At 43.9% G+C, this 14,595-nt stretch overlaps 1 protein-coding gene across 10 annotated transcripts in view; it reads left to right on the top strand.

Annotated features, from left to right (window-relative positions):
- The window catches only part of DTNB (dystrobrevin beta), a 214,767-nt gene that overhangs the window by 107,328 nt on the left and 92,844 nt on the right, over nucleotides 1-14,595 (top strand). For 6 of the 10 annotated variants that reach the window (XM_030037505.2, XM_030037503.1, XM_030037509.1 and 3 more), the window contains one exon: nucleotides 12,150-12,239. The exons of the other annotated variants lie outside the window; for them this stretch is intronic. In XM_030037505.2, the coding sequence (XP_029893365.1) occupies nucleotides 12,150-12,239 (90 nt within the window). The remainder of the gene's footprint in view (nucleotides 1-12,149; nucleotides 12,240-14,595) is intronic. 10 annotated transcript variants of the gene reach the window in all.

The following is a 14,595-nucleotide window of genomic DNA, read 5'->3' as shown; positions in this document are numbered from 1 at the left end:
AGGCTGAAATCAGTAACTCTTGCTGTGGGAGAATGAGAGACTTCTCCAGCTTGAGCTTGACGGCTCTGGCCTTGAGAAACTGAGGCAGCGATTTCACTGCTGGAGGTAGAGTGGGCAGTCGTCAGCCCAGGGTCTCCCTGGGGAAGAAAGGCTGCGGACGGCAGGTCGAGGGAGGGGATTCTGCCCCTCTGCTCCGATCGGGTGAGACCCCACCTGGAGTCCTGCGTCCAGCTCTGGGGTCCTCAGCACAGGAGAGACATGGACCTGTTGGAGCGGGTCCAGAGGAGGTCACAAAAATGATCCGAGGGCTGGAACACCTCTGCTGTGAGGACAGGCTGAGAGAGTTGGGGTTGTTCAGCCTGGAGAAGAGAAGGCTCCGGGGAGACCTTACAGCAGCCTTTCAATACTTAAAGGGGGCTTAGAAGAAAGATGGGGACAGACTTTTTAGTAGGTCCCGTAGCGACAGGACAAGGGGTGATGGTTTGAAACTGAAAGAGGGTAGATTGAGATTAGATGTAAGGAAGTTCTGCACTATGGGGGTGGTGAGGCACTGGCACAGGTTGCCCAGAGAAGCTGTGGATGCCCCATCCCTGGCAGTGTTCAAGGCCAGGCTGGATGGGGCTTTGAGCAACCTGGTCTAGTGGAAGGTGTCCCTGCCTGTGGCAGGGGGGTTGGAACTGGATGATGTTTAAGGTCCCTTCCAACCCAAACCATTCTGTGATTCGATGACTCTGTGATTCTTGTGATGGTTGCATCCATTCATTGCACAAGGGCTGCCAAAAGACAGGACGGGGGCTAGCTGCACTGCGGAGCTTCTCGCTCTTCCAGGACACCCTGAACGCCACCATTCAGCAGCAGGGCAGGATGGAAACCTCTTTTTGTGATTTCCTTCTGTTAAAAACATGAAAATAACCTCCCTTTGGCAACTGTTTTGTTGGGAATAAGACTGAGCTGAAAGAACGGGATTGTAATGCCTGAGCTCACTTTTTTTGTGAACTAAAATGTGAAGAACAAAGCAAAGGAGCCCTCATCAATGCTTCTCTTCAGTCCATGCACATCTCTGAGGAACCTCTAGCGTTTCTAGCCTCCTCATCCTCTGCTTTCAGTGGGAAAATATCCAGAGGGGCAATGAACTCTTCAGATCCCACCATTTCAATAACTATATTTTGCGCGAGGCAGGGAGCTTTCTGTCGTCTCTAAAATGCTGTAGACAGAATGAGGTCAGAAAAAGTTTTTTCTAGTAAGCAGGGAGTTCTGGGAGCAGAAGTGTAGCTATGGCCATGCTCAGCTGTGGATTTTTTTCACATTTAGAAATGTAACATTATAATTTTGATATTTTCCATCCTGCAAAATGTAAGTTTCCAAATGAAAAAAGCCGATTGATTCAATGGCATGTTTACATTTGATAGTGTTGTATCAGATGTGGGAGACAGATGTTCTGTACATTTATTGAGACAGTTACAAAGGGGAAATTTTAATGCAACCTTGCCTATATTTGTTACCTATGATACAACAAAACACAGCATTTCTCTGATCTTTACAGCCAACGAGCCTTTCTGAATAAATGGAGATGATTATGTCTCTTCTGTAAGAGTAGGCCAAGCCCATTAAATGTTATTTGTTTTAGCTAATTTATTTTAAATTACTTCAAGAACAGTTGGGGTTTTTTTTTTCCATTTCTGTTGTGGTCAATGTGCACTATTCTTCTTCCAGTAATTCTGTTCCCAAAGACAACCTGTCCTCAATTAGGTTAATGACGTGTACTTCCCTCTTTAAATACCCTTCTACATCATTTGTTTTCTCAGCAGCCGTGGTCAGTCTGTAGGTTATGCAGCATCTTTTATATTGCAGATCCATGTTAGAATTTAAATGCATTGTATTTCAGTCTTGTTAATGTATATACTATGTGAAAAGATGGATTGATCACTCTGCTTTTTCCTAAAAGGCTTGTATATGTCTCTGTTACCATTATGGCTTCTATAAATGTGTAAGAGTGACAATCATCTCAACTGCTCAGTTGCCTACAGCGGAGACATTTCTTCCTAAGCTAGCTGCAGCAGGCTCCCTACGTAGTTTATGTAGACAAATAAACTGTTCTGGAGTGTGATGGAGCGGACCTGATTTAGCTGTCCACTTTAAGATGAGAACAGTCTAGCAATGCCTGTTTTCTTTCCCATTGACCGTAAAGGGAGTGCAGACAGCTAGCTCATATTAAGAAGCCTCTAGTAATGTGTGTTCAGGGAGGCAAAAGTTTCTCCTTTGGACTGAGAAGGGTCTTTAAAATAGAAGTCCTTTTCAACAACCTAGCCTATAAAAGCAGTCACCGTATTTGCTACCTATAATACAACAAAATATTGCATTCTTTTTTTCTGATTTCTAAGGAGCTTGGAGACTATAGACATTGCATTTGGGCAGGTGAAACATGTTCTTACAGCCTAAAAAGAAAATTACTTCCAACTTAAGAACTGAAGTTGAAAGGGATGTGATGTGACCTGCCTAGACAATATTCAGAAACCTTCCTTTTTCCTATCTGAGAGGTTTTATTTCCACTAACTCTAACTTGGACTTTTTTTCAGTCTTCTGCTCCTAATGTCACTGATTATCTGCTCTTCCTAGACCCTCATATTCCTTCTGCCTTTATTTTTGTTTGTCCTTGTTTAACTTTGCTGTCTCCAATACCATTGATTTATGCCCCTTGAGTTCTGTCCTTCTCTGGGTTTGCAAATGTATGCAGAACTGTGTAGTTTCCAGCTTTTTGATCAGACCTCCAGAAACTTTCCTCTGCCTTCATCTCTGCATTGATGTATTACATATCTATGTCATTGATGCTGTCTCTTGTTTTTTTTAAGTTCTGTAACCCAGAGTGATTTTTATTTGCTTGGCTAGCTTAATTTATCTTCTGACTATTTCCAATGTGCCTTTTTTCTCCTTCATTCCCACGTCCACATTCATCTCTCTGACATTTCCTTCTAGCTGTCCAGTCACCAATTCCACCTGAAAGTGACTGAAACTACTGTTATTATCCGCTCTGCCATTTTTCTTTGACACAGGTGGAGTACATTTGTTTTTTTATATTCTGCTTCTTAGACCTATGTGACCTCTAGAGATCCTAGATCCATTTTAGCCATAGTTTCAGCCACGAAAAGGTTTTGGGGAAGAGAGCTCAATAGCATGAGCCTGGGTGGATTGTGGCAGCTGGCACTGTCTGGATTGCCGTTATAGATGTATACCTGCATAATACCAAAATAGACTTTCTTTCTACAAAAGGGATAAAAATACCTCGTTGTCTAGAGACAAGGGAGATCCCAGCTCACATGTAACCTTGCTCAGTGAAGATGTGATGATACTTTACAAGATGAAAGAGAAGGGGACAGCAAGGAGGAAGGAAGGGTGAGGACAAGGGTCAGCATAATGATTCAGTCTTAACAATTTCAAACAAAAAATCTCTGTTTCAGTACTTATTATTTAAACTGATATCTAGATGCCTCTAGGTATTTATTTTTAACCTGTGGTTTAAAATCCTCTGCATGTAATTTTGAGTCTGTGGGATGTGGGTTGAGGAACATGTGTTAGGTGAGAGCGTGGGGAGTTTGATGGGGAGGAAAAAATGGTCAGAAAGCATCTCCAAGGGGAATAGTTGGGACATTTTTACACTGCTCTTAAGTGGCTATAAGATTCAAGATCGAGAGGAAAGTATGTGAATAAAATTTAAAAGAAATCTTGGGTTTGCAACCTAGATGTGAAAGGTGTTTCTCTCTTGCTGTTGGCATGCAGACGGTCTTGGGCTAACGCAGACCTCGGAGGGTGTGCAGGTACAGCACTCTGCAGACTCATCCTGCAGTCAGCAAGCGCCTCGTGGGACTGCTGGGTAGGAACAGGAGACACAGGACCTGCGGGCAAGATAGCTGTGCTTAATCCTGATGCTGCTTTGATGGTGTCTTCTAACCTATCTCTGTTGTGAAAGCTTCGGTCTACCTTTACACCACTTCTCACATCAGCTACTTTCACCTCTTGTGTAGTTTTTTCCCTCCTCCAGTAGTGGTGCTTCAGTTTATGTTACATGCTGCCGCTGAAGTAATATTTCTCATGCATTCCAGTTCTTCCTCCCTCTGGTTCATGATGGGTTTTCTAATAACTTTATTGTAATCCAACTGCTGTCACAGGACTGTTGGGTCCAACAGAGCAGTGGTGATAAAAACACCATGCCAGAAGGGAAGGGAATGGGAAGCAAGACTGTCCATCAGCAGCACCCTGCAGACAGAGCAGATCCGGATTACTACACTCTGAGGATTTGGATTTGCTCTCTATCACGTTTCTCATCCCATTCAAACACTTAGTTTCTTTTTCAGTTCTTTTTCACTCCATTTTGTGTACACTCTTTTTTTCTAGCTACCTGATCTTTGCTCTGAGATTTGTCAGCCTAGTTCACCTCAATGTTTACATTACAAAGTCACAGAAATCGCAGACTTGTTGAGGTTGGAAGGGACCTCTTGAGATAGTCTGGTCCAACTCCTGCTCAAGGAGGGTCAGCCAGAGGAGGTTGCCCAGGACCACGTCCAGTTGGGTTTTTAATACCTCCACAGACAGAGACTCTACAGCCTCTCTGGGCAAACCTGTGCCAGTGTTTACCCACCCTCATAGTAAAAAAGTGGGGGTTTTGTATTCAGATGGAATTTCTGATTTTGTGCCCATTGCTTCTGGTCCTGGCACTGGGCACCACTGGGAAGAGCCTGGCTGCCTCTTCTTCATTCCCTCCTTGCAGGCATTTATAGACATGGATTCATTCCTCCTGAGCCTGCTTTGCTCCAGGCTGAGCAGTCCCAGCCCCCTCAGCCTTTCCCCATAGCAGAGTTGCTCCTGTCCTTCAGCGTCGTGGTGGCCCCTTGCTGGACCCTCTCCAGTCTGTCCATGTCCCTCTTGTACTGGGGAGAACTGGACCCGGCACTCCTGGGGTGGCCTCACCAGCGCTGAGCAGAGGGGAAGGATCCCTTCCCTTGACCTGCTGGTGACACTACAATGCTGATACTTTAATTTTTGTTCAAGTCCTCTGTTTTTACACTTCCACATGTTCTTCCACATGTTTGGTTCAAGTTTTCTGATTTAAGATTTTGATTATTTTTTTCAAGTAACTTAACAGCAGCATACATACTCAAACAGTTTTTATCACTGCTGTCCTTCTGCAGCCACTTTGCTGGCTCTTCATTCCTCCCTGTCCTGTATCTGCTTTAAATTCAAGTGTTAGGAGATCATGGTTTTATTCTCTGCTTTAATGATGACCATCCAGCATGCTGCTGCTGTTGGACTGCATTACATTTCCCTGTATAATTATATTGTGTGATTTTCAGCTTGGATATACGCCCCATCGTCTTTCCTGCATATGACAGCTGGAGGTAGGGGTCTGAAGAAATTAAAAGGTTGTTCAGAGTGTTCAAGGAATGTGGCGGCTTCCCCATGACTTTAAATCTTTAAGCCAGATTACATCACTGTCTGAACAGAGTGCTGGAGGTCAGTCAGAAGCATGGCTTTGATTCAGAAATTACTATGCTAAATTTCATCGTCTGTTGTATGCAGAGAATGATGGTAATTATCCTTTTTGACCTTAACAACTATTTAAATCAATCATGGGGAAAAGTAATGTGACAGAAAACAAGAGACCCCTCTAGATTACATCCCGGCAGCTCTTTCAAAAGCTCTTTCCCTTCTCAGTAGCCAGAGCAGCAGTGTGCAATTTTGTAAAGATTTACAAAGTTGTGAGCCAGCATAATAAAAATTTGCAGGGATTTCTTGCTGTAAATTACAAGATTTTAAAAAAATTGTCTATTTTACTTGGCTTTCCTGGTAGATTTTCAGAACAGAATTTAATTTAAGACACCAAAAGTACTGTTTAAATACCTTAGTAATTTATTGAGTTGCTTATAAAGCTGCAGAGCCAAGTCTTAGTGTGTAAAATTTGGGGCAGGAGCCAATGAACCTTTCAAACCCCATTCTCACTGACGTGCAGTTACATGTTCGAGCCCCGGGCATGACTGAGCACCCAGACCCAAACCTTCAACCATCACCCCTGAGAAGCAGGACAAGGAGGAGTGTCCTGCAGCTCTGTGCAGATTCCTCTGACCTCAATTTTCCCTTCCCACTTAATACTGCTTCCCTTCTTCCCTCGGAAGGAGCATGGTTAACATTATTTCTTGCTATCTTTGGACTGTTGCTTTGCATGGTGTAACGTCGTTTTGTGTATGGTGGCTGTTATATGAAAAGCGTGGAAAACATACTGCAGAATTACATTTCAATGCTGCTTTGAAGAATTCAGTTATAGTGTGTGGCTAACTTGGGGGAGCAGGTAGTGTTTTGTCCTTGATACCATCTTCTGAAAACTAAAAGATTCTGTGGTTATAGTATAGTCCTGAGTTTCTCTACCAGGGATATATTCAATTTTTTTTAAAAGCAGAACAAAACAAGCCCTTAGCAGCATGTTTGACTGTTGTCCGAATTCAGGCCATGTTAAGGGCCAGACGTGATTCTGGGAGATGTTTAAAAATTTTCTTGGAAGATGTAGATATGACTCAAAGTGCAGGATAAATAAAAAGTAACTTTGTAAGGGTGTTTTTCCAACAATGAACTTTCCCAGACTTTAGGTTTTAAAGGCAGTTGCAGAATGGCACAAATACAGCTGTGGCTGCATCTGCAGCCTAACCACCCCGAAGTGTCCCTGTCCCCAACAGCTGGCCATCCTTCAGCTGTACAGGCACTGCTGGCTGTGGGCCTTTTTTTGCACAGACAGGGAACCGGGCCACTTATATTTTACTCATGAAAAGAAAAAAGAGAAAGGAGAGGGGGTGGCATTGTGGTGTCAAGAGGTGACATTGCTGTTTCTCTGCTCTCAGGCTATATAAAGAAGTATTTTTGCTGAAATACGTGTCTGAAAGTCAAAGGGATACCTTCAGATTCCTGAACACGTTACAAAACAATCGGTCCGTACCCACGTAGAGGGGTAGGGAATAAAAATAGCTGACATATCTATGTGGAGAACAAATCGTGTCAAAGAATGGAAATTGGGTGGTTCTGCCTGGGTGGGTGGCCTCGTGAAGGAGGGGGAAGCACTAATTTAAAATGTATTGACTCATAAAGCTTTTGACACTATCCCATATGGTATTTTCATAAATAAACTAGGTAAATGTTGACTGGTTGAAACTGCTGTTACGTGGGTGCAACACCAGTTGAAAAATTGCAGTCAGAGAAAGAAAATATCAATATTTTCCTACCAAAGAGGGAGCACGTGTCAGGTGGGATCCCACAGGGTCAGTTCCCAGTTCAGCATCGCTCGGTTTACATCTTGGCAGCTTGCACGATGAAATAAGGAACAGGCATACATAAATGTCTTAGTGACTCTATGCAAGGGAGGTACTGGGGATTCTCCAGAGGGCAAGCCTCTAATTCAGAATGGTCCTGTAGATCAATAAGATGAAATTAATAAAGACAGCTTCGAGCGACAGAAAATAAAATGCATGAATAAAAAGTAGAGAATGACCGACTAGACGGGCCTGTTGCTGAAAAGTATCTGGGGAGTTGTAGCAGATTAGGAACTGAATGCAAATGAAGAAAGTTCCCACAAAAAAGGAGATGGTAATGTGATTGGGGTCTGTAGTAACAGGAGGGCCGTATCTAGGGCAGCTCAGACGATGACTCAGTCACAGTGGCGTCCACCTGATGCGCTGCCTTGACTTTTGGACAGCAGGGGCTAAGAAGGCTGTAGACGCACGGCAAGTCCAGAAGCAGCTGGTGGTGTTGACAGCTCGACCTTCCAGAGAAGGAGAATGCTCTGCTTTGGCAGAGCTCTTAACGGCGGTCCCCGTGGGCAAGGGATTGGTGAAGGGGACTGGGTGTCCACCTGGGGAGGGGGGAGAAGCACCAGATTTAATTCTCAGCAATGGAGGTTTCAGATGAGGGGTGGCAGCTGTAGGTCTAGAGGTTTGTTAAGTTTGGCAGATCCGTTTCAGACCAGGTTACGTGGTACAGCAGTACACTTTCTAAGAACAGTTTAGGAAAACATCTGCTATCTCATCTGTTTGACCCCCCCATTGAGGAGAAGGGTGGACTGGAGACCTGTGGAGATCCTTTTGACGTCACCGTTCTAGTAAATTAATTACCAAAACATAGAGCCATTCTGATTTTCTTTAATTTAAAGAGTATGTCTAAGCGTATTAGATGAAACAACTTCAACAGGAGGCTGAAAGTCCACATAATGTTCACTAGCAATATGGCTTGAGCGATATGGAGAAGTGATTCCTAAGTTTTTGGTTTTTTTCATTTTGCTTAAAATTATTTAGCAAATTCTATCCACATTCACAATTGGCTTGGGCTACTCCAAAATTGCCTTTTGATGTACAAATGATTCACTGAGGAAAAAAAGAATAGAGAAGAGAGGGTCAGAACTGCATTTATCAAGGCCAGAGGGGAGAATTTGTTCTAATCAACACCTGTGAGTATGAGAGTGTCCTTGGGAGCTGTAACTTGGTGGCTGGTGACCAAGAGCTGCATCATGGTTGTGTGGTGCAGCAGGGCTGGGTGAAGCTCAAGTCTGGTGAGATGGTGTTCAGAAAAGAGCCAAGGGTAATGAAGAAGGATGGAGTTGGGCTGTGATGAACAGAGACATTACAGGGCTTTTTCTCACCCAAAGAAATGAAATGCCTCAGAACAGTTCTAATACAATGCTAATCAAGGGTATCTAATAGCGTTCCAAAATACAGAGTGCCTTAAACTTAAACCTCAAAACACCAGAAATGTAGAGGTTAAGAATGATATACGTTTAAACATCTGAAAGCAAGCTAATACAGAATTACCACGTCAGACGTCCCTGGACGAGGTGGGGAGAGGGAAGGAGGCAAGTCAGCAGCCTTGGGGTGTGATGGGGAGAGGTGAGAAGCCGTCTGGGAGCGGGGAGGTGGCTGGACCAGGGGGTCCCCGGCTTAGCCCAGGCGATCCCCGGTTCAGCACACACCTTGCTCGGTGTTTCCAGTGCGTGAGTGTCCTCCAAGTAAATCCCCGCTTGCGAAGCGGGGCACGCGGCAGCAGAAGGCACCAGGAACAGTTCAGGTGTAGCGATGTTACCGAGATGCCAGTTGCTTCGTAAGAAGACGAGAGGAGGTAGGCTGGTGGTGTTGCAGGTTTGTTTACATGCAACAGGGAACATTGCTGGGTGGGTAAGGAAGCAGAGGGACGTACCAAACAATTTTGCACCTTAACTGAGGCCAATGTGAAATAAATTTTTAAGGTATAGGTTTATGTACTAGGTTGGTGATTTCTTTTCCTGTCCTGTCAGTAGTGCTGTCATGTGTTGCTTCTACTTTTTGCCATCCGCACTGCTGCTTAGCTGTTAATTAGCATGCTACAGCAGCTTTGAATGAGCACTAACTGCTATACAAACATTCGGTACGTATTATACTGACAAAGTTTACAAAGAATTAAGCTTGTCCATAGTTATCTCAGGCTTTCCCAGAGGACCTGAACTCAGTAAAAGGCAAGCCCTTTGGAAACGAGAGTTAAAGGTACATGTCAGCATAACTTAAATTCTGCTTTCTTTGAATAATGAGCCAGCGCTGCCATGATGGCTCCGCTTTAGGGGACAAACATGGCCTGCCTTTTGCAAATAGAGCAGCACCTTCAGCCAGGAAGGTACTAGGACAGTGTGTACGAGCTTAATGCTTTCTGTTGAACCACAAAGCTTGTGTTTATTGTGTGTTTTGCAGATCAGGATTACCTACACTAACTTTTATATTTTAATCCTTCCCTTGCTTTATGAAAGCAACATGCATACCTACAAGATTTTTACAACACCCCAGTGCAAGCCACAGAATGCCACTAGGCCCTGCACTTTCTCCTGCCCACTACACTTAGATATTCTCCTCGAAGAGAAAATATCTGTACGCTGTAGCTGGCACAGCCTGCCAAACACAGCGATGAATTGTTCTTCCCAGGATGCATCTACTTTTGGCGATAGATTTATCGGGAGCAGCGCGCTTCCCCCCTGGTGACCCTCTTTCTCCAGCTCTCCTGTAGTCAAAAACCTGATCTGACTGTATCTTTACTCTTTCCATTATTCCATATAGCTGCACCTAACAAAGTAAAGCAGCCAGAATACCTGCTGGGGATTCCTACTATCTTAGTGCCATCCTGGGAGGAGGCAGAGAGGAGGTTGTCAGCATGTACCTTAATTCTGCATTTTGTGATTTTCTGAGGTTTGGAGGCTGCTGAGCGATGTTCTGGAGGGGGCTGGGGTACCACCCGGCAAGCTTACCTGGGTTCACAAATGTGACTGGAAAATCAGATACGTGCTAGGAAGAGTGTTCAGACTCACGTTAATTTAATCTAACTCTTATTTTTCTTCCAAAACCAGGAATGCTAATCATTGTTAAAGCTATTGCCATTTTGAGTTTAAAATGTGGTCATTTCTGCTGGGCTTTTTACTTTTCAAAAGAGCATGTGTAATGAGTTATAATGAAAAAGGTCTTGGAATCTTAATTGTTGTGGTTGCAGCAATGTGCCTGCTATAAAGCATATCTAAAATTAAGCTTTTCAGCACTTGCCAGGAGTCAGGCTTCACAAAGTGTAGATTGCTTAAAAATTCTTCCGTGCAGTGGTTAATATTAAGTCTCTTTCTTATTACAAACCCATTATTACAAAGGTTGCTCATTGCCTGGAGGGGTTGACGTGGGTAATTCCATTTTGCCTCTTTTTTATAAGGTCTTATTCTGCTTCTGGCAGACTTCTTTGACATGTTGCTGCACATAACAGAGAAGAAAAGAGTTTGTATGTCTAAAAAATGTGAATTCTGTTTTCATTAGTGTCAGTATATTGATGCTGAAAGCAATAAATGCCGTGTTTATAAAAGCTTCTGAAACAAATACTTCCTGGACATGTGTGGAGAAGGAATTAACTGCAGTTTATCAACTGAAAGACCGGCTTGAATACCTGACATAGAAATGAAAAATGGAATTTCTCGTACACTTGTATTTTAGGAAGCAATGCATATTATGCTAAAATAGTAGTGATACATGTTCAAGAATCATTTTTTAGGTAACAATCTGATCTCATATCTGCACGGGACTTTTCGTCTCCCAGTAGAGAGTGGTGCTTTCTTTACACACGCACCATTTCTTGTGGTGGAACAGCAGACTGGAGTCCTGTAGGCAAAACTTCATGTGGATGTGGAGGAAATCTAGCATAGCAGAATTGGTATATCGCTCTTTCGGGTTGGAGAAGAAAACGTTGTGGCCTTTGTGTGCAAATGCCTGGGATAAAAAAAGAACTGTTTTGCTGTATTCTCTCAGGGGTTTTGAGATGATGATGCTGCAAGCGTGGTAGAAACCAGCACGTTTTAATTGGACCATATAGACAAATAGTTATTTATGTGGGATTACTTCTGACAAATATTTCTTGCATTCAATCTTTATTCATAGAAGTACTCAAAACTGTAGTAGCTTTATTTTTGTGAGTCCTCAAAACAAAAAAAATACTATGTCATTTAATGAATCCCTGTTAGAGGGTAGTTCTGTTGATACCAACCACTAATTTTTTAGGTTTTTTTATCATTTGGTGGACCTGTTTTATGTGAGAAAGAGAAGAGACTGGATGCTTTCAGTTCTGATTTTAGACATGGTAATAAAACTGCAACCCATTGTGGTTTGGGGTATTTTTGGAGTGGTTTGACAGCAGAAGGGTAAGTTCTGTTCAGGTTGGAGGCTCCAGTCCCCCCAGCCACGGTGGCTCTGGTTGTGCTCAGCAGTCTGTTCCCAGTGGCTCCCTGAAGACGGCGGATCCTGGTGGAAATGTCACTGCTGCAGTTGGAGGCTGCCTGATGCTTTTGATCGTGTTGCTCAGGGCAGTCCCGCTCTCCCAGAGCGACAGCAGGCTCAGGGAAGCTCCACAGCTGTATTCATTGCATATTTAGGTACCCAAATGTTCTCTAATCTGTGTTTTAATCTTGAACTGCAGAATGTATCCTTTTCATGTGACTTGCGGAAACATATTTACATTTTTAATTACTCATCTGTTTGTTTTAATTTTTAACTGTTTGTTTCATTAACATTCATTAATTATTTGCTTTGTATTTATGTTATGTTTTGTTTGCTCTCTTTTCCCTTCATTGCTACTAGGTTACATTGCAACCTGGATACTGCCAGCCGATTAGCTGACGAGCATGCACTGATAGCAACCTATGTGAACCGGCTGCAGAGCGGTGTACGGTTAGTGTTAGGAAAGCGTTCCTGGAGCAGGGACGGGTACAGTAATACTGCTTCCTCTGGGGAGTGATGTTCCAATCAAAGGTATTTGGCCTCCATTGGCAAATAGAGGGAAATGTATTTAGCATTCTCCGAAATCTTCTGAAAATACACAAATATGTATGCATGCGTGCACACACAAGTATGCACAGGGGAAGACATCAGATAGGAAGGGATCAATTTGTGTCCATTACCACCCTGTTGCATTCACCTGTGTTACAGAATCCCTTACATGAACTGATTATCATCGTCCCAAATGGGTTAGATAATTTTTCTCTCCATGACCATTCTGGAATCTCATCTTTCACCAGCAGGAAACTGTCTAATTTCATCGAATCACAGAATGGTTTGGGTTGGGTTGGAAGGGACCTTAAAGGTCATCTAGTTCCAACCCCCTGCCATGGGCAGGGACACCTTCCATTAGACCAGGTTGCTCAAGGACCCATCCAACCTGGCCTTGAACAATTCCAGGAATGGAGCATCCACAACCTCTCTGGGCAACCTGTTCCAGTGCCTCACCACCCTCACAGTGAAGAATTTCTTCCTTTTATCTAATCTAAATCTATCCTCTTTCAGTTTAAAGCCATTACCCCTTGTCCTATCACTACATGCCCTTGTAAAAAGTCCCTCTTCAGCTTTCTTGTAGGCCCCCTGGAAGGCCACAATAAGGTCTCCCTGGAGCCTTCTCTTCTCCAGGCTGAGCAATCCCAACTTTCTCAGCCTTTCCTCATGGGAGAGGTGTTCCATCCCCCTGATTATTTTCATGGCCCTCCTCTGGACCCGCTCCAGCAGGTCCATGTCTCTCCTGTGCTGAGGACCCCAGAGCTGGACGCAGGACTCCAGGTGGGGTCTCACCCGATCGGAGCAGAGGGGCAGAATCCCCTCCCTTGACCTGCTGGCCACGCTGCTTGGGATGCAGCCCAGGACACGGTTGGCTTTCTGGGCTGCGAGCGCATATTGCGGGGTCACGTCCAGCTTTTCATCCACCAGTCCCCCCAAGTCCTTCTCTGCAGGGCTGCTCCCGATCCCTTCAGCCCCCAGCCTGTGTTGATACCGGGGGTTGCCCTGACCCGTGTGCAGGACCTTGTAGTTGGCCTTGTTTGAACCTCATGAGGTTCACACAGACCCACGTCTTGAGCTTGTCCGGGTCCCTCTGGATGGCATCCCTTCCCTCTGGCGCATCGACTGCACCACGCAGCTTGGTGTTGTTGGCAAACTTGCTGAGGATGCGCTCAATCCCACTGTCCATGTCGCCGACAAAGATGTTAAACAGCGCTGGTCCCAACACCGACCCCTGAGGAACGCCACTTACCACTCGTCATTGCTCTCCACAGTCTTCCACCTTACATTTTTTTCACAGCCAGCTCATACCCATTAGTTCTTGTGCCAGCATTGTCCTATAACTCTAACTGTTCTTTCTCCTTACTGCTTTTACCTCTCGAACCCAAACGCAGTCACAGACAGGTGTCCCATCCTGTCACCGTCTTTGTTACCTGGGCTAAAGAAGCAAGCTCTTTCAGTCCCATCAACGTGACCTGCTTAATAGGACTGCTTCTTTCTGTGCCTTTCCAAAAAATGTTAATGCTTTGAAGAATTAATTTCTTTTATCTCGGCTTTAGTATTTGTGCACATTTATATTTCACGTCTGTGTCTATGTAGAGAAATTTTACCCTAGAGCCCCAAAATGCAGCTCTCCCATTTCATCACAGGACATAGCCGGGAGGTTTTCCGTATTCCACTTTTGGACCTAATTAAATTGTGCCTTTACAGAGCCAGAGCTGTGCTGGAAAGGAAAAGGAGGTTTAGTGATCTGGAGGCTATATGTAAAGGCCTTGCTCTATCCATGTTGTCATCCTCTGGATAATATTTTGAGAGTCCTATTTCATCACTGTCATGTAGAAATTTGTATTCCACTGCTGTATTGATGAAGTGCATTCTGGCTGTCTAGATCTCTGGGGATAGTCAGTTTTTTTCTTGATAGTGAATCACTGTTGTCTGCTATCACCTGCTATGAACTGAAAGCCCATAATATTGTCCACAAGACAATAAAAACCAAGGAATTTCAGACTCTCACCTTCACTCAATTACTGTAATCATAGGATTTTGAGATACAAAGGAGTGCATCTTGAAGAGTATATGAGATTAGAATACTGCATGTAGCTCATAGCTGCCATGTTACAACCAGTTGGAGTAGAGGTTCCCAGTCTTTTAGGTCTTTAAATTTTAAAAAATCACTTGGTAGTGTTACCAGAGTAACAGCGTACTCCTAGAAGGAGCCAAACGTGAAGAAAATAATTTAAATCCTAGTTTCATTGTGCAC

This window comes from Aquila chrysaetos, chromosome 15 (genome assembly GCF_900496995.4).
Source record: "Aquila chrysaetos chrysaetos chromosome 15, bAquChr1.4, whole genome shotgun sequence".
NCBI lineage: Eukaryota > Metazoa > Chordata > Aves > Accipitriformes > Accipitridae > Aquila > Aquila chrysaetos.
The sequence above is the reverse complement of the archived record's forward strand: the minus strand, read 5'-3'. Positions and strand labels throughout refer to the sequence as shown.